Here is a 19,216-nt window from a genome sequence, read left to right on the forward strand (position 1 = left end):
AAGATACTGTAGTCGATAAATATTGATATACTCAAATAAAGAGATTATTTAAAATTTGTCGAATAATATATACATATATGGTATTAAAAGAATATAAAAGCTAAATACAAATTCTTACAATGTTTCCGAATAAAATATGTACAAGTTATTTAAAACAGGTGCTACGACTGGAAAATACTATTCTTACTAACAATACGAAGAAACAATAAGTATGGCATTTAACAAACAACAGTTACTGAAAAAATTATTGCTATCTAAGATATGATCAATTTGTCCAAAATGAGGAATATTGTGTAATATATTTTCAAGTCAAAATATAAACCAGCGTTCTGAATTATTTTCGTTTCTCTTTCAGAAATCTGATTTATTATTGTTGTTGACAACGAGCAACCACCTGGTCAGGCTGGTGGTCTTTGAGAGTGATGTTGAATTGGTAAGATAACATTTGTTAAAGGTTGTTTTACTGGAAACGACAGAGACATCCCAAAATTAATGTATGTTGCCAGAAATAATTATATATTTGTCAATTTTTGACTTAACATGCACATGAACAGCAGTGGTTAGTACTTATAGCTGCATGACTCGGTACTGCATGACTCTGCAGACCCTATTCACAACATATGAATTTAGTGTTCTACCGGTAATGTAAGAATGAAACGACAAGCATACATGACCAAATTAAAAAAGGCAGACCAAATTAAAAAAGGCAGATGTTATCATTACGTAAATCACTAATTAGCCGATTAATTGATGCCAATTAAAGCAGCTGGTTTGAACTATCTCTTCGCAGACCCTCTTTGCACATGCCTTGTCAGTAGAGCTAATGCTTCAGGTCTGCATTTTGCACCATCGATCTGCACTCGCTAATATGTTTTGCAGTGCGACTATTGGGGCAAGGGCAGCATAAAATAAAATACAACCAGGTATACATATGTGTCATAGACCCTTTCACGATAACTGTGGTACTGCTCTCTTCACAGGGCAAATTGATATACTTTGCTGAAGTTTTAGTAGAAAGATAATAAATGGATGTAATTGAAACAATTGACGTTACGTCATATTTTACCAAACTTTGTCATTTTGCCCTACAAAAGAGCAGTACCGCAGTTACCGTGAAAAAGGTCTGTGATACATATGTATACCTGGTTGTATTTTATAATTTTTTTTTAAGAATAATTATTTATTATTTTTACGCCCCAGTATAGAAGCAATACCACCATATTTGATTAATGATGAGAACTTAGTTAAATCAATTTACTTGTGTTCATACCCCATATATGATTAGATTTGATGTCTATTATGGAAACATGAAAGTCATAGACATCTAATGCAAACAATTAAGGGAAACATTATTTACACGTAACGTAATATACCATGTGAATATGAATACAGTAGTAGCAAAAATATGTGATGAGGACACATTTCTGATACCAGAAGTATATAATCCACTCATGCAGCAGATAATTTTGAATTGAAAAGATGGTGAGCACAGTAAATGCTGTTTGTGCCAGTGAGCAAAATAACCTCTTAATTAGGTCGAAGGAGACTATAATGCTCTGATGAAAGAATCAGCCAAAACAGTTTTAGGGAGCTATATAGATCCATTCACCCAGAATTACCTGTATTTTTGGACTGTATTCCAAAACTCTTATTCCCAGTAGCCCTTCATAAAAATAACTGACAGATCATTCATTAAAAATGTAGTAAATTGTTTGGTTCACCACATGCTTACCTTAAAAATTAGCTTTATATTCAATGTACCTAAAATTGATAATGAATTGATGTTACAGTTAAAGCTTGTTATTCATTATGTATTTTTAGTGAAATGAATTTGTAGATCAAGCATTCTGTAATAAACTACAGGTTACACGAACCTGTTTCAGTATAAACATTAGTATATTCCTTTTATGGTGTCTATATGGAGATGGTGGACATTTAAGAATTTGATCAATGATTATGAACATTTAGACATTGTATTTTTTTCTGATCACTGTAATTGGAATTTAAGCACCATTGATTAACATTTCTCATTTGTTTTTATATGTATTGGTATTCATTTGATACAACATGCCCTGCGGATAAAATTTTCAGTTTTTTTCTCTTCCTTTATCTTGTATTTATTTCAAATTATTACATTGTATAGATGATGCCAATGACAAACCTTCATGATTCAGTATAATAACTTAGGTAATTTGTTACCAGGTATATCTGTAACATGGCTTTATGCGGTATTATGCATTTCTTGCCCCAAAACTAAAGTTCTACAAGTAATAGCTAATTTCCAAAAAAATTGCCTGACTAAACAAATTGATTCAATGGAAGCATGCATGTGTCAATTAGGCTATTTTACAAGAAATGAATTTTAATTTTCGCTGCTGATCATAAATTCGTAAATGGAAAGAAAATCCTGATCCATGGGGGTGGAGGAGCGGGTATTTTTCAGTGTAACTTCAATTCAATCAGAATATTGCTTATATTCAGATTCATTTATTACATGCTCTGACAAAAGTGAAAGGGGGTGGCAAATCCATGACATTTCCTTTTTTTCATATGTGTGTGTGTGGGGGGGGGGGGGGGGGGTGGTCTGTGACTTGGGACTGCATTTATAAGGCCCCTAGTGGGGCCTGGTGGGGTAAAAAGGGTAAAACTTCTGTAAGCTCCTGGATGCTAGACATTTTTCAGGATACAAATTCCTTTAAAGTCAGACTTTTGTGATATTCCCTCTTGGAATTATCATTAAGAAATGATAAAATTACAAATTTCTAAAGGTTTGTAGATTTAAGAACTGCAGTAAACCCATCAAAAGCTTCTACTTTGCAGAGATCCTTTTTATCTTTGAGGGAATGGCTCTTAAGTAAAAGTTCAGTGGGATGATGTAAATGAAATAAAAAAATGAATAAACATGCCACTGCTGTATCAGTTATGATACACTAGGAAAACTTAAGGTAGCTAGTATAACCTAGCTATTTTCTCAAAGGTGGTTAATTGGTCACATTAGAACCCACAGGGATGGTGACTAAAAAGGGTTTTCTAACTTTTACGTTATACACTATTGAATCCACAAGTTTTCTTCTTACTATACCATTGAAATCAGTCTTATATAGAGAAATCCAATGAGTTTCCATAAAATTGATAATTAAGACTCACAAATTGTTTATTTTCTTTGCCAAAAGGAGTATTGTATGATTTAACTTTATTTTGACAATTTTAGGGGGTGGGGGTTGGAGGGGTTATGGTGGTTGTGCCTGATGCAATTTAAATGCATTAATTATGTAGACTATTATAAATCTTAAAAGGGTGAAAAATCGGTGCCAAATGTTAAAATTAATCTGCTGATTTAAATGTTGATTGGTTATTAGGATTAGCATTGTGCATTATTATGAATTAATGAAGAAGCTAGTACATCTGGCTAGAAGGCATTAATTACTGATAGCTTTCTTGAAATTTTATTTTTTGAGTAAATTGCATTGTCTATATAAAATCTGATCCTTCAGTTGTGTACAACTTATCAACCATTGGTTTCAAGTACATGACCTAGCTATTATGAATCATGGCGCATTCTCTTAACATTCATTAGAGTTAATCACCCATTCTAAAACCGCTTATATTCATTGTTGATGGACATAAAAGATTATGTATTATGCAACAACATTTGGTAATGCTATATTGGAGATTGTACGTTAAAGTGAAATGGCATTTAACTCTGGAAAACAAATAAAAATTACTGGAAAATCAATCTATCTAACAAATTCATTAGAGATCAGTTTAATGTGCCTTTAAATCTACAAGTATAGCATCAAATCTTAATAATCTAGGAATTCAAAATACCGGTATGTACCTGCTCATATGCACTCATGGTGACATTGTTTCTTTTCCGATTCACTGACCAGAGAAATGTATGGGTATTTGCCTTCTTTTGTTGTCAGTTTGCTCATTAATTGTTTATAAGAAAATATCTATGGATGGAAATGTCACTGCAATGGGCTATATGTTTATCTTTTACAACAGACCTGATCAAATGATCAATTTCTTCAATATTTTACTGGCTGATGGACATGCAGTTAAGATTTTGTGTCATTGTGAGTGATCTGAAGTTCTAGTTAATCATAAGTTTGAGGTTTTGGATGTTTAACTTAGAATCAGAATATCATTTATGAAGTATGTATTGATTGTAGTGGAAATTACATGAACGTAATGAATGAATTTAACAATTCTATTTATGTAATTGTTCATGTTCAAATGTAATATGTAAAATATGTCCTATCTGCAAAATGATTTGATTATGCACATTAAGGCTATAATTGGGTCAAAGCATAGCTGGTCTTGAAAACTTACTTAAAGCCCAGTAACTGATTGTACTATACTGTATACAGGGTTATTTTTACCCCCTTGTAATTTTCATCCTTCTACCCTTGAAAACAGTTTCTTCTCGTACTTATCAATTAATTCACCCAGTAGACACATTTGTGTTTTAAAAGTGGTAATTAATTTGAGACATTGTAATTCGTCCAGTCTCATCTTTGCCCTCGGACAATTTCTTGGGCGAAAGGGGCGAAATAAAACTGGGGGGAATATTTCCCTATATACATGGAGTATATGTTACATGATGGGCTAAGCTGCTGCATTTAGCGGAATTGTTTTGAAGACAAAAAATCTACACTTTTGCTGTACTCTACTCTAAACGTCGATCATAATATTTCAGCTGCTCCCTACCAAAACTATTGTTTAATTAATATACATATGTACATGCAGCTCTCAAATTTAAAACTAATACTGCATGATTATAATTGAAGAATCAATTCTGATTTGGCAAAATAACAGACTTATGAGTACTAGCATATCATTTTATCTTAATATATTTCTATTTACATTAATACCCATGAATCACTCACCAAATATTTGTTTGACATTAGTGCAAATATGGTTCTTCGAAGCTTATAATTGTTTAATTTCTATCTGAAGTGTCTGCTTTTATAAGACCTTTACCATTAAATATGTATTTTGCATAGATTCACATGCAAAACACAAGTATAGATATGTCCACTATTATAAAGATTTATACAGTGTATACTCAATTCATTTCTATAATTCTTGGAAACTTTAAAACTTTCGTCATGATAAAGGAGAATTGAACATATGGCCAGCACATGTTTTAAACAGCTAGAAGAAGATTAACTTGGAGAGACACTGATTTATTTTTATTTCAAATCTCTTATAAAAGAATACAAAGCCAGGAAGACATAATCAAAGCTAAGAATAGAAAAGAAATGTAACATATTTAAAGATTTTGTTTCGGAATGGTATTGAACGCATGGAGATTGGTTATAGAGATAAATCTGTTGGTTTGGAAGATTCTTTAGGTCACCCTCTGGCAAAGACCTTATATACCTGAATAAATGGACCTTATAAGACCTCCATATCACCATATCTGAGTAATATTAAACTTTTTTATCTTTAAAGTTCCAAAGAATCAATTGAAGTTTTATAGAACCTTTGATATCATGGTCAATGTGTATGGAAAAGCAACCCTAGGTTGAAGAAGAGATTAAATATGTTGGTCTAGCACTAGAAGTGAATGCACAATTAGGTACAATGAAAAAAAACGGACCATCATGTTTTTCTAATGCGTTTAATTCGGGAAAGTAAATTGTCATTGTGCTATTGGATTAAAGCTTATTACTTAACACTAAGAGATTTGACGAAATTAAACAAACATCTTGTGGGAACGTTTTAATCAGTCTAGTCCGCATACACAGAGGGGGAAAGTGGCCAAATTTCTTTGGTGAGTATGAAGAACTAATGTTTAATATTTCATTGCCCGCTGAATGTTTGACGACTGTTAAACAAAAGCTAGTAAACATTCTAAATTACCTCCAGATTATAGGTTTGTATTCAAACAGAGCACAGAAAATAAATGGCTGTAATTTATGTCAATTTTCCGGTATAGTGTAGATCTTGTGATAAATTTATTGGTATGTTTAAAAACGCATTAAATTCAGTGGGAATGGGGGATTTCAATTATGAGATAAGAATGTATTATTTCATTGTCAAGGTTTTATTTTTTTCAATTACAAAATCTGTGAAGAGAAGGGATAAATGTAGACATGTCTTCTGGAGAAGAACACGACAATTTGACAAGGTGGTACACAATGTGACAAGATTGGAGTGTTTGATCACTCTGAAAAATAAATACAGGCAAGATCTCTAGTGACAGGACTCGATTACAAGTCTGTAGAATTAACAAATCATAGAAAATTTACCTTCGATTGCAATCCAGTGGTGTTGGTAAGTGTCTGAGACACATTCCTCGCAGAATGGAAGCGAGACAAGTTGTTCTCTAGGAAGGGTCATTGCTAGGAGACATTGGGGGGTAAAGCGAACATAGTTGAACAAGCTTCTCGGAATCGCTTAAGCCTGGTTGTTAATGGGTCGTGAATTCTGTCATTTCATCTTGTTTTCTACAGGATTTTTTTAGCGAAAGCTGTTTGTGTATTTTATTGAAGCATCAGGGATTATGTTTGGAGTGTTTCAAAGTGTTAATAGTGAGTGATTCAAAGTGTTAATAAGCAGTTAGTGATCCAAGTGTTAATGAAATAAATTTGTGTACAATTGTTTTGAATTGTGTGTTGGGTCATTGAACAAACCAATGTCTTATTGCAGGTGTTACAATGCCTGTTCAGACCACATTAAGTTTTAATTGCTTTAGTTGCAGATTTTAGCAGTTTTTGGGTGATATGAAGATTTGATTTGTTGTGAAGCAGTGTAAAACAGTTAATACATTTTTAACTGTGCTGCAATATGAAAATAGAATTGATCAAAAATGATATATCTTTATGAAAATATCCCCCTCCCCAACCGCAACCCCCACCTTTTAAATTACCGGTAAGTGACCATTAATTTCAAGTTTACCCAGGCCTGATATTGTTTGATACTGGGTATACTATGTTGGATATTTGTTGCAATTGTCAGATACCATGTATCTATAGACACCTGTATTAAAGTGATCATTTAATGATAAATGAAGGACTGGTATGTGAATATAAAGTTGTCTAGTGGTATTCAATACAATAGAGTTACTGTATGAAATGGGAGTGATTTTATTCTCATCCTTGTTTAAATGATTAATACAACCAAATAAAATGTGTAACTATGAATGAAGTGAGAGAATCAATCTCCATTATCACCTTAATGTAGGTGAAAATGAATGATTGAGCCTGCACTTTTGTGATATGGATTTTTGAAAGAGGAAATCATATATGCTTTGAAATATTTACTTACTTCATTTCCATACATACAATTAACTTAAGTCTCAAGAGAACTTCATATATAATGTAGTTGGCATCATCAAATGAATTATGTTAGGAAGATCAATCAATATAATCTCTGGCAATTACGCATTTGATTCACATCAATCTTTGTAGGCGAGTCGTGGTGAACCGCAGTGACGGGAACTGACCAGAAGTGGTGCCACATCAGACACCACATCAGACACCACCATGGCACAGAGATATCTGGCTGCTTTGGACTATGCCGATTACAACGCGCGGCAAATTCTTCGCAAACATGCCAAGGTGAGCTAGCTAATGTCAAACATCAAAAGACGGTTTAATTACAGGGTAGTCCGTTTCAAAAGTGTGTGAATCCTTACTGGGGAATGAAAGGCTCAGTAGATCATGGTCTAGGAAGAAAATTTTTAACAAAACTGAACAAGTCGTTCCTAGCTCTGCAAATTTTACCTGACTAGAACAAACTGCAATGCTTTATAACGGTCTACACAGGTACAAATATATACCCATTCTTTCTATACACACACATACAATTTAATAAAAATATCTTTTTGAATACTGCTGTTTGGGGTGCAGTATTTGTATTGAAGCACAGCTGTAGCTCTTTGGGACAAGTGTCTATTTAACTGTTGTTGCTTCCCATGAAGAACATTATGTCATATACCTGTCTAGAGTAGAGACTTAAGTACTAGGGTGCTCTATTTTTCAAGCAGTGGTACTAGTAAGTTATAGACTTAGGTCAAGGGAGAAAAAGATAAAACATGTATAAATTAATAGATCAAGGTTTGGAGACAGCACTGTGAATAAGGATTACATTAAGGAACAAGCAAGATTCTGCAAAAAGGTAGGAGAATTGTTACACATGTATAACTGCTCTACACATGATTGTAGAATGATAAGGTGCATGAATTTTAAATGTTATTCATGTTGCATGCAATATAGATGGGTGTATATTATTGTACCCAATGGCTGTTGTCTTTGATTCCAAGTGACAATACTCTGTTCCCACCTGTGTTCTAAATGGAAGATTATATCTCGACATGGCGCATAAAACAATTCATGCTGACTATGTAATACACTATCAGATAGCCAGAACAGGACTGTCAGGCTCGGCTCGTAATCGACAAACAAATCACTGTACAATGGCACTGCCCAACACTCAGCGCGCTCCTACTACTTCGAAGTTAAAATCAGACTTAAATTGAAACTTTGAGGCATACCTAGATAGCTCTGGTAAGGTTTTATTGAGTCTTATATACCATACTCCAATTTATTCATATTTAATAAAGAGTGACTATACCAGTATATTTTGTCACTAACTGCAAAATTTTGCAACTTCATGTATTAAATGGTTCGATTTGATGCATGCTCTAATCTTGTCATTAATTTCTAAATGTATAGCCTGATTTGTCCGATAATTTAGCAGACTGTGTGCATTTGTGACTATTGGGGTTAAGCTTTGGGGCATCGTGTTTAATTTGTTATTATCACTGGTTGAAGTGGGCCATATGATGTTTGCCAAAGAGTGCTTCGAGACAATACCGAATTAAAGATTAAATGGATTTTTTAAGGGATTATTTACACTTAATATTTGAACAGTGTCTAGTTATTACACTAAAACTAGAATGATACAAGGGCCAATTCACACTTTAACAAAGCTTAAAAACCATATAAACTTTTCCCTCTCCACATAAAGGTTGCTACTTACTAGAAAAATGTATACTGAGGAATCATTTAATATCGTGGGGGCCAATTTTTGTGGACTGCAGAATTTTTGCTTATTTGTGGGGTGAGGGCTATACCCACAAATACCATGAAAAATTAAGCCACCATGAAATCTAATGATTCCACAGTGTATGGAATTAAATGAAGATTTCAATATTTTTAGATTTTTTTCTCCCTCCAAATTTTCCTTTTAAAATGAATCGACGGGCATGGATTAAAAAAAAGAAGAAACTTCAATAAGGTGATACGAAAAATTGGATCAGACTCTCAAAAAATGATTAAAATTGATGAGTGAACATATATACTACCGGTAATTATATGATATAAGTCATTCTTGTACCTTGTAAGGTTTATCAAATTGATCCCTAGTTTTGATAAAGGTATATACATGTACTGGTACTAGAAAATGCCAACAATTTGTCTTTACATATTCAGTGCATTTTGACAAATTAATGACGCCTTTGGTATTAAACTCTAATGTATAAATTTAAGATAATGTTGAGAAAAGGCTTCCTGAGGGTTAGAATTTGGGAAGGTATGTGCCGTTTTTATGAAGAAACTACCGGTATCAAATACGGACCAAAAAAAACCCCTTGAAGACTGTAAATCCTCCATTGATTTTGCCCGCAGTGAGAGTTCTAGCCCTGTTTAAGGTCCAAGTTCTTCCGCTTAAGTCTCACAGCCTGTGATGTAATGACAAGGGGTCCTTTGGCCTGGTTCCTTACATGTCACCTCATAAAACACATCACAATGACTCAATCAATGGTTTTAAAAATGATAAATTGAAAAGTTCATAATGAATGTTATACAGTTAGATTTGTATTAATGCATGCCTTTAAGTCTCAGCTGGCATTTCCTTTACAAGTAGCTGGTAGATTGAAGAAAATTAATATGTGGTCTTCTGAATGCTTAGTTTCTTGTTAACAGAAAAAACCCGTTGGCCTATTGAAAATTTTCCCTCTTTAAAAACTGGGTGCATTTAATGATCAGGAAAATATAATTGGTTTAAAATGGATCCAAATTGAAAAGGCGTCTTCATTTGTGTAAGCTGTGACTTACAAAGACATTGTATTGTATCCAAATATTACACGTAAATAAAGGAGAAACTTGCCATGGAATCTGTAATTTACCAGTGAGAGCTTTCCATTAAAGAGTTTAAATGATATTTCCAGCTTACTTTTGGTGTTAAGATTGAATTTGAATGGAAGTTTTTAGCTCTCCTTCAAATACTTGAGTGGAGTACCTTGAGATTTGCAATGCATTTTGTCAATATTGTGAGGTGTAATATAGAAGGGCATTGATAAGGTTAGCCTATACACATTGTCCCCAAAGCTTTTAATTTGTCCACCTGAGATTTGTCTCTAATCGGAGCACTCCATTTTTGTGCTCTGAATTGTTTGCCGCCCGGGAAACTTTTTATCTGTTTGCAGCAACCAGTGCCGAGTTTTTAGTGATATAGATAAACGTTTTGGTATTTCAATTTTTTCTTTAAACAAATTTGGAGAACAAGTAAATGGTTTTAGTTCCTAAGTGTGACACTGAAGTGACAATATTTGTTTTATTCAGGCAGGTATTCAAGGGCATGCTTAGATAGTAAGTCAATAAATTTAGTTATGAACTTGTTTACTGGTAAACTAATGGTGCTAAAATGTTGCTGTTTGCACAGAATGGCAAACCTGTACTGTTTGTGGACAAAAATTCTTAATTTTTTATGACAATTTTTACTAGATTTCTTACGAGGGTTGTATGGAAATTATTGAGACAACTCGATTATTTTCTTTTCTAAGTGACGAATTTTAGTGAAAATTGGCATAGACACTGAAGAAACACCAACAAATAATAAAACAAAGTAATATTAAAAGAATATCTAATATTTTGTTTACGACGGTAGATAAACAAGTCGGTGGTCGGGGTACCCGGCGCAGCCATGAACTCGGAGATTTAACAACTTAATCATCTACTTTATAAGTGTCTATAGAATCACAGTTAATGAAAAAAGAAAGCATATTAAATATGTTTATTTTGCTATTCTTTGCGACTAACTGTTGATTAAGTTTCACTGATGTTCGAGTTGAAATACGGATATGGAACACATATATTTACCAAACCATAAAAATCTGACAACGACTTAACATTGAATTTTGACGTCAATGCGGCGCAACGAAAACCATAAAATTGGTGGAAATTTCAGAAGAAGACCCGTTAAGGCCACACAATTGCGTAAAAAAAACTATACGATGACAAGAGAAGGTATAGAGCTTCAGTTCATCATATTTTTTTCACTGATTGTTTAACTAGAATTAGGCCAAATGAATTAATTAACAAGTACTTTTGACACACTAACTGTTGTCAATAGTTCTAAAAAATGACTGGAGGAGACATTTACATTAATTAGACTTTCTGGTAAAAATAACAATAACTCGATTTTTTTCTCTAAAAAAAAAAAGAATTAGAGAAAATGTAATTGATGACATCTTGAAATTAAAACAAAAGATGAGAAATAAAGAATACTTTTTATTTCCGTTCGTTTGTAAGGTGTTTCGAACACAGGAGCAGTAAGAAGCGTTAAAATGACGTTGCGAAAAGTTTGCGGTTGCGCCGGGTCACTGGACGAAGGCACGTTGGTCAGATTACTAGGAATGATCTATTCATGCCATGAACAATAAACTTTTCACATTGATAAACTCTATCCCGATTTACGTTTTGGTGAAATTTCAAGAGTTTATCTTTCTTATTAAAAGAATAAGACAAAATGTCTCAATAATTTCCGAACAACCCTCGTACATGTGAAGTTAGGAATTTTATATTTGTCTTCATATGTTTGCATACAAGTCAAAGCAGATAGTAATTTTGAGCAGATTATATACCTTAATACATTCTTTGACAAAGATTTACTTCGCAGACCGTATTGTTAAACTAGTGTGACGGATGTCATATCTTATAGCTGCAGAACTGTATATCTGGTGGAGAGCTAAAGATCTACAACTAATTGTACCATGCATTAATTAATTGTGACATGCAGGTTAAGATTTACAGTCAATCAACTTGACAATGTTTACTTGTACTACAAATATCTATGTCATCAAAGAAATCAAAGGAACACATGTCCTATGTTACTTCGCTGAAACATATCCCAGTGCATTTTTGCTGTGCCTTCAATGGACTACACACCCATTATCATTCCTAGACAGTCAGTAACAAATTAAGTTTTATAGGACTCAAAAGTTTTTGTATGTTGGGAAATTGGAGAAAGAAATATAATGAAAAATGATGTTATTGCCGTCATGTTGCTGACTACTGTTATTATTTGCTGGTTACCAATTGCAACTATTGAAATATAGACAGCAATCATGTGACACATTCCATCCGATGATATTGGGACAAAGCAATATTTTTTAAGTTTGTTTCTGTCTTAAAAACTATGTCAGGTTGTTAGAGCCCATAGAAGGCAAGGCGAAGCTTAATATATATATATTTCTGCAGTAACACATTTAAGTCCAAGGAAAAACCAATATATATACATGTACTGGTTTTGGTAATTCTGTTTCATCTGTGCCCTATTTTGACCCACCTTAAAGTATATATTGATATTCAATTAACATATACATTCTTTTTACCTTGGAGAGTAAATATGGTACAGTTTTCTCATGCAGACACTTTATTATGTTTATAAACAAAAAGGTATTGATTCAGTAAAATTGTTTCAAACTAGTATGGTATTAATAACAATTGGTGGACTAGGTACCTATACACTTCTTATATGTCTTGTGAAAGTTGATTCAGTGCAGTTTTTGCATTCATTCAGAACTATAGGTACTTGGATTTGACAGAGTTTTTTATTACTTTATACAATAGATAGTACAGGGTATATATGTATATATATCACTTTCTTATCTAAGACAAAAATTGAGCTATGATTTGGGATGTTAATGTTATTTTTTGTTGATTTTTGCAGAAACGGCCTCTTGGAGAGATTGAACTTCGGCATCGCTACACTCCGGCACAGCCAGTTCTGTCCTGTCGAACTGTTGACATCGACGTTAGCGGAACCCGGACGTATCGACCCAAATCCAGTACTGACATCATCCAAGAACAACATCGGCTTATCCACACAATATACACCAAAAGGTTTGGCTGATCTTTAAAGTAAAACATGATTATATTAAAACATAAATTCATAGTAGATGATCAGTTTATGATTTTAAAATAAGAGGAATGGAGCTGACTTTGCTGTAAGCCTGGATTTGTTATAAGTGTGTTGCTATATCTGTTTTTAACTGTATATGCATGTACTAACTTCATCAGTACCAATGCGTACTGCAACTATTTTCACTTTTTCTGAGTTTTAAGTCCATTTTCAATTGAAACCTGAATTCTGAAAGTTTAAGTTATGAAGTTTGACCTACAGTGGGGTTTACTTCATCAATTAGATTAAGTAAATACTGGTATTGTATTAGACAATATATTTAATTCCATATACATGTACTGGTAGACATGTACCAGTACCGGTAGTTGAAAATGATTACCAGTTGTTAAAGTACATTGACTGTAAACCAGCTCTAACAAAGTAACAACTTTATTTCTCAACTGGTCAGCAAATAAATTTCGAGACTGAACCATTATCTTACTTTTTAATTATACAAATACAAAGGACATAATATAAGGACTGTGATGTCAGGGACTCTTTTTTACTCAGTCAGGTGATTTAAGTCTTGTGCACAGAACTGTATATCGGTTCACCCAAACCATTTTGGCATAGAATCTACCTGCATCCAAAACGTTGTGTTTATTTAATTGTTGTTTGATTATTTGACAGACCTGTTGCATCAGCACCTCCAAAAAGAAATATTCCAGCTCAAAATAGCAACAGAAAAGTCCAGAGAATAAATAGTATGTACAGAGATAAAATGTTGAAAGTATCTATGGCATGCATGCACCGTAAATTATATTTTATTCATAGAATTTTTAATGTTATTTTGGTTTTAATCTTTTTATTTTTGGAATGAGAGTCTAACAAACAAAATTCCATAAAAAAGATAAAATTGTGAATTTGAGGATAGCATATTTATATAGCTGTCTAAAATTACCAAATTTCCAGCAGTAAATTAACATGAATATTAACATGAATATGCATTGATAGAAAAGTATGAAAATTTCTACATAATTATATATATATTTTTGTAAATCAATAAAATAAACCAATAAACGGTAACGTAGAAAAGCATACTTAAGCTATTTTTAGATTATTCAGCTGTGGTATCTTTTCACACAGTCCAGGTTACTGGTCAGCCTTTGTCCAACAATTCAGAGACTCCACTCCCAACAAGGAAAAAGTCAAACACCAGAAAACCTAAAATCAATGGTATGTAACCATTTATTGCCCATAGAAAAAATCTGTATGTAAACCAGTTTTGATTAAGACCTTTTCAAAAACCAAGATGTGTCTATTTTGATTCCAATTTTTCATGATATTTAAAGTCTAAAGTATAAGGCAAATCTCAACAGTCTCATAAAACTGTGTATTCAGTCAAAAAATATCATAATTCTGAGGAGAAAAGACAATTATGGGACCCTGTCTCCAATTTGTCTTTGCATCTTTCATCAGGCAGAGCCAAAAGTGCACCTTCATATAAAGTTGTAAGGTGGAGTGATGACAAAGAGCTACTCATGACGAGTCGGTCCACGAAAGCCTTGACCTCAAAAATCCACCAGCAATGGCAGCCAGAGAACCATGACCTGAACTCTGGGGTCTTTGTACGGGGACAGAGTAAAGCTGAGGCCCCTCCCAGCCTCGATACATGGCTGACTTTTGGGGGGTCAGCTATTGCTGGGGAGACTCCAGGAGGCATTATTGATGCATTTGCTCGTGAGTTTTGAAAAAGATTGATAAAATTTTAGATCAAAAATGCCTATCATTTTGCGTAATTGCTTACCTTTGTTCACATTTAATATATTTTTTCTTTCATTCTTTAAGTAATCCCAATATTTTTCTACAGACAATGTTATCTGTGAAATAGTGGCAATAACATTGAACCAAAAAAGTTATGTTATTGCTTTCAATATTAATTTTCTTTTGTCATGTATTGACAGAATTCAAGGATTGTGGAGATTTTTACAGTGTGGAAGGAGGTGTAGGTAGTAGGATTGCACAACAATTACAAAAAGGGGACCGTGTCAGAATAGGAATCAATGGTCGTCCTCAGACACATCACGTTAAACTCAAACAACGCAGTCTAAGTGAGGAAATGTAAGGCTTTAAGAAAAACACGCTTAATTCTTCAAAAATCTCTCTCTCTCTCTCTCTCTCTCTCTCTCTCTCTCTCTCTCTCTCTCTCTCTTTCTCTCTAAGTTTACAACTTTTGACAGCAATTTTCATTTAGATTTAAATTTTCAGAATTGAAGAGGAGCCACAAACTCAAATGGAGAAAAAAACAGTGGTTCCTTTGTGTTGGGATGACCAAGTGAAACTTCCGACTGCAAAAGTTATCTCCCCAAGATTACAGAATAATGACCAGCCTAGACCTGTAAGCATGTGTACCGGTATATATAGCATCTGAAGAGTTATCCCCCTTTTATTGTACCTTTGTTACCGCAAAAAAATGCTTCTAAAACAGGAATTGATTAAACATGGAATAAACAAAGATAGTATTTACCTGCGATTTTTTGTAAGGTAGAATTCTTAAGCTAAGTATGGTGTAGTAAGTAAAAATTAAGGGAAAAACAATATAAAAGTCTGTTTGAAAATTCTTATTGTGGTATGGTCATTACATATATATATATTCTTAACATATCAAACATATGCAAAGCTAGTAGGTAATTTTGCCATATCCTATATATTTTAGAATCTTTGTGAAACCCACCCTGTTATATTCAGTCATCCTGAAGAAAACAAAACGCGTCCAAAACTCGCCTCTCCTTCACATGAAGGCTACAAAGTTCGACAGCGACCTAAATCAGGACCAGGCTTAGACGGCCATGACCAGCAGAATAAGATAGTAGTTCTGTCCATTGACCCCAGTGACGATGAAGATCAACTGCAGTCTTTGACTGTTGATGATGTGCTCAAACATTCTATCAGTGCCAAAAACTCTCCAAAGCAGGAAGCTTCCAAAAACGAATCCTCTGTGGAAAACAGTGAAAGCCCTCCGGCAGACTCTGTGTCCGACCCTGATAACACAGACAGGAGTCCTAGCAAGACTAGCGGGGCTGAATCTCACGTCAGCAGCAATAGTGAACCCTCAAAGTCTCCCAAGTTTAAAGCTGTCACTCCGTCCTTTACTGTGCAGCCATATTCAGTGGCTGACTTGACAGTTGGACCTCCCTCCGGTTCTTTTGTAAGATCGCAAAGTGAGTTAAGTTCACGGTCTGTTGCTTCCAGTCGAGCAGGAAGTGACAGGTCCATCAGCAGAAACAGTGACAGAGCTAGTGCAAAACATATGTATAAACCGAGTCCCACTAAACCTATTCGAGTCAATAGCCCAGCTTCCTTTTCTATGTACGGAACAAAAGGAGAGACAGAATTTATTCAGATATCTACACAGATTAGAAACCCTAATCCTAGAGATTGCTCTGCGAATAAGAATTCAGACAATTTCTTCTCACAGACAGTGAATGAAGAAGCCATTCGACAGGTTACGAAACAGAACAAAGCAGAGGACAGGGGGACTCCAAGAATCACCCCCGCCCCTGCCTCCTCTCCTGAGCCCCTGGAGCAACAATCCTCCGCTGCAACACAGGTTGCCATTAACATTCCTACAGCAGAAGACTTTAATGATAGAGACTCTGTAATGGCTTCCCCTTGGCCGAACAATCGTCACAACAAAGAGGTAGAAAAAATCACAACATTAATGGAGGATACTGCAGTGGAAAGGGAAAGTTCTCAAAAATCTGTCAAGTTCAAGGTGGAGAAGTGAAATGTGTACCATACTAATCTCAGATGTTGTGAGTTAACTTCCAAATCATTTGCTTGTGTAGTTATGCCGCTATATTCTTTCTGGCTGAAGATTTAACTACATGCAGCTTTCTTTTTTCTGTCGGAAATGTTACCAGTAAATAATAGATGGACTTAAATTTACATTATCGTAATATATCTTGTCTTGTTGCTTATCAATTTGAAAATTTTTTCCTTTGAAATGTGTTTTATTCCTTTCTCTGTTATATGAATTGTTATATACAGAATATCTGTGCAGAAAGAAAACTAATTGACTTCCTAACATGATGATATATGTGATAACTGTTACTTTCAGAATAATCAGGGATTATACTTTGGTATTGTTTAGTTCATCTACATGCGTCTTTTTGTACTTCTTTCAAGGTAGAGTGTTTTCCATCCAGTAGAATTTATAATGATCTCTAGCAAGTGAATATATGTCGTGATTTTTGATGCTACAGTACTTAACTAAAGTTGATTGCTGTAAGAAGTTGGTATCGAGAATTTAGTTAGATTGCTTATAATTAATTTCAGTAGAATATACCGTAAGTTCAGTGTTTTCCCTTTGATTGTTTATTAAGTCTATCTATAATTGCAACAAATCCTCAAACTGTTGCAATTTCATTAAAATCCAATGAAACTTAGGGTTGTTCTTGTTCACTATAATTCTTGTTTAACACAAAATTAAGATTAAATATTTACACATTTTCAATATAGGCAGGCAATTAAAAAAAAAGCCCCTGCAAGTAACCCAAGGGATTAATTGGTGGTTGCTTTTATGACAGCTAGAATCAGTACATTGAATGTTTTGTAATATTGTGGAATCAACAGATATTATATGATATATTTCAGACCGAATTCCTTCATTTTGTAGGTATTCCCATGCTGGAATACTAATTTTTTTAGAAAATTGTCCATACCGGTATATGAATCTATGTTACAATAAAGCTGTAATGTTTTTTATGATTCATTTAGTCTAATATAATATATATTGGTAATCTGAATAAGATTTGGCTTATGAAGTCTTTCAATTTCCCCCTTTGTTTCTCCCACAATCTAGCTTTTGAAAGAATTTGTACTTTTATAGAGTTAGTTTAAATATCTTATATGTCTCTGAGTAAGAAAGTCACCCTGTGGTCCTGATTTTATAAAATAGTTCAATAAAATACATGTACCGTATGTCATTATCAGTTTATCATTGAACACTAATTGTTTGCTATTTTTAACACATATAGGCAGTAATTTAACTGTTAGCATTTCTGGTCAGCATTGAATATATCTAAGCCTTTTTGATATCATATACAGTTTTTTTAATTGTTTACACTTATACATGAGAATTAATACCTTTCTATCATGGTAAATTTTTATTCTTACATTTTTGAAATTATTTTCAAGGTTGCTTTCATGTGTAGCACAATTTGTGCTTGCAGCAATTGTGGCGATTTATAGTTTAATCAACAGCGTGTGCTCACAGTGTTTCAAGCTTTATACAAGCAAACATAGTGATATTGAAGTACAAGCTTTTATCTTTTGTATTGTGGGTGTCCTGTTTTGATTCACTGTCTTAATTGATGAGTTTTTGTTATTTTTGCAAATGCTGCATCACTGTGCTGTATTAATTTTTCTTTAAAAAATCTTTTAATTTGCATAGAAATACATTTATTCATTTTTTTTAACATGTTCAACAAAATAAAAAAAAAGGTAATATGTTAAACATTTGAAGTGTTATTTTTTCTTTTATAAAAGTATACCCAGGTTTGATCCTTAATTTTGAGGCATGTCAATGACTCAATATATTGAATTTTCCTTTATTTATGATATTAAATATTGTTTTCCAAGAGATATCTGAATTATAAATGAAATGTGATCAATTCCAGCTAGTATAACAGTAATTTGAGTGGTGAAATTTGACCGAAACCAATAAATCAATGTACCGGTATGTAAATGTGTTTTGTTTAATATTTATAGTTTTCTTTACATACAGATGGTCTATTATTGTGCTAAGACCCACTTATATTGATCAGTCTGTCTGTCCATTTGACATGACTTGTCCTGAGCATATTTTCATTTTCGCTCCCCTTCGGATCATATGGCTTATACTTCACTTACTTAGTTTCTTTAGGTAAAGAATGTGCAGTGACCTTGAACCGAGTTTTTAGGTCTAAGGTTAGGGTCATAGCAAAGTTACAATATGTGTAAAATTCTTGACTTATGGATCATTATTATTCAATTTTACTTTTAGTCCAATCTGGCTCTTACCCCCTCTATGGAATGC

General features: G+C 33.6%; 1 protein-coding gene across 5 annotated transcripts; it reads left to right on the top strand.

The window, feature by feature from the left end:
- The first annotated feature begins 355 nt into the window (after positions 1–355).
- On the top strand, positions 356–18,659 carry LOC128167997 (uncharacterized). Of its 5 annotated transcripts, none has more exons than XM_052834033.1 (9): positions 356–433; positions 7,422–7,571; positions 12,967–13,139; positions 13,828–13,901; positions 14,284–14,373; positions 14,617–14,877; positions 15,102–15,258; positions 15,406–15,535; positions 15,854–18,659. In XM_052834033.1, the coding sequence occupies exons 2-9, from the start codon at positions 7,497–7,499 to the stop codon at positions 16,922–16,924; spliced, it is 2,031 nt and encodes a 676-aa protein (XP_052689993.1). In that variant the 5' UTR covers positions 356–433; positions 7,422–7,496; the 3' UTR covers positions 16,925–18,659. The 5 variants fall into 5 exon arrangements, with proteins under 5 accessions (XP_052689993.1, XP_052689996.1, XP_052689997.1 ...); XM_052834036.1 differs by lacking the exon at positions 356–433 and adding an exon at positions 3,696–3,830; XM_052834037.1 differs by lacking the exon at positions 356–433 and adding an exon at positions 3,967–4,079.
- The last annotated feature ends 557 nt before the right edge of the window (positions 18,660–19,216 follow it).

The sequence above is a fragment of the Crassostrea angulata genome, chromosome 10 (genome assembly GCF_025612915.1).
Source record: "Crassostrea angulata isolate pt1a10 chromosome 10, ASM2561291v2, whole genome shotgun sequence".
Lineage (NCBI taxonomy): Eukaryota > Metazoa > Mollusca > Bivalvia > Ostreida > Ostreidae > Magallana > Magallana angulata.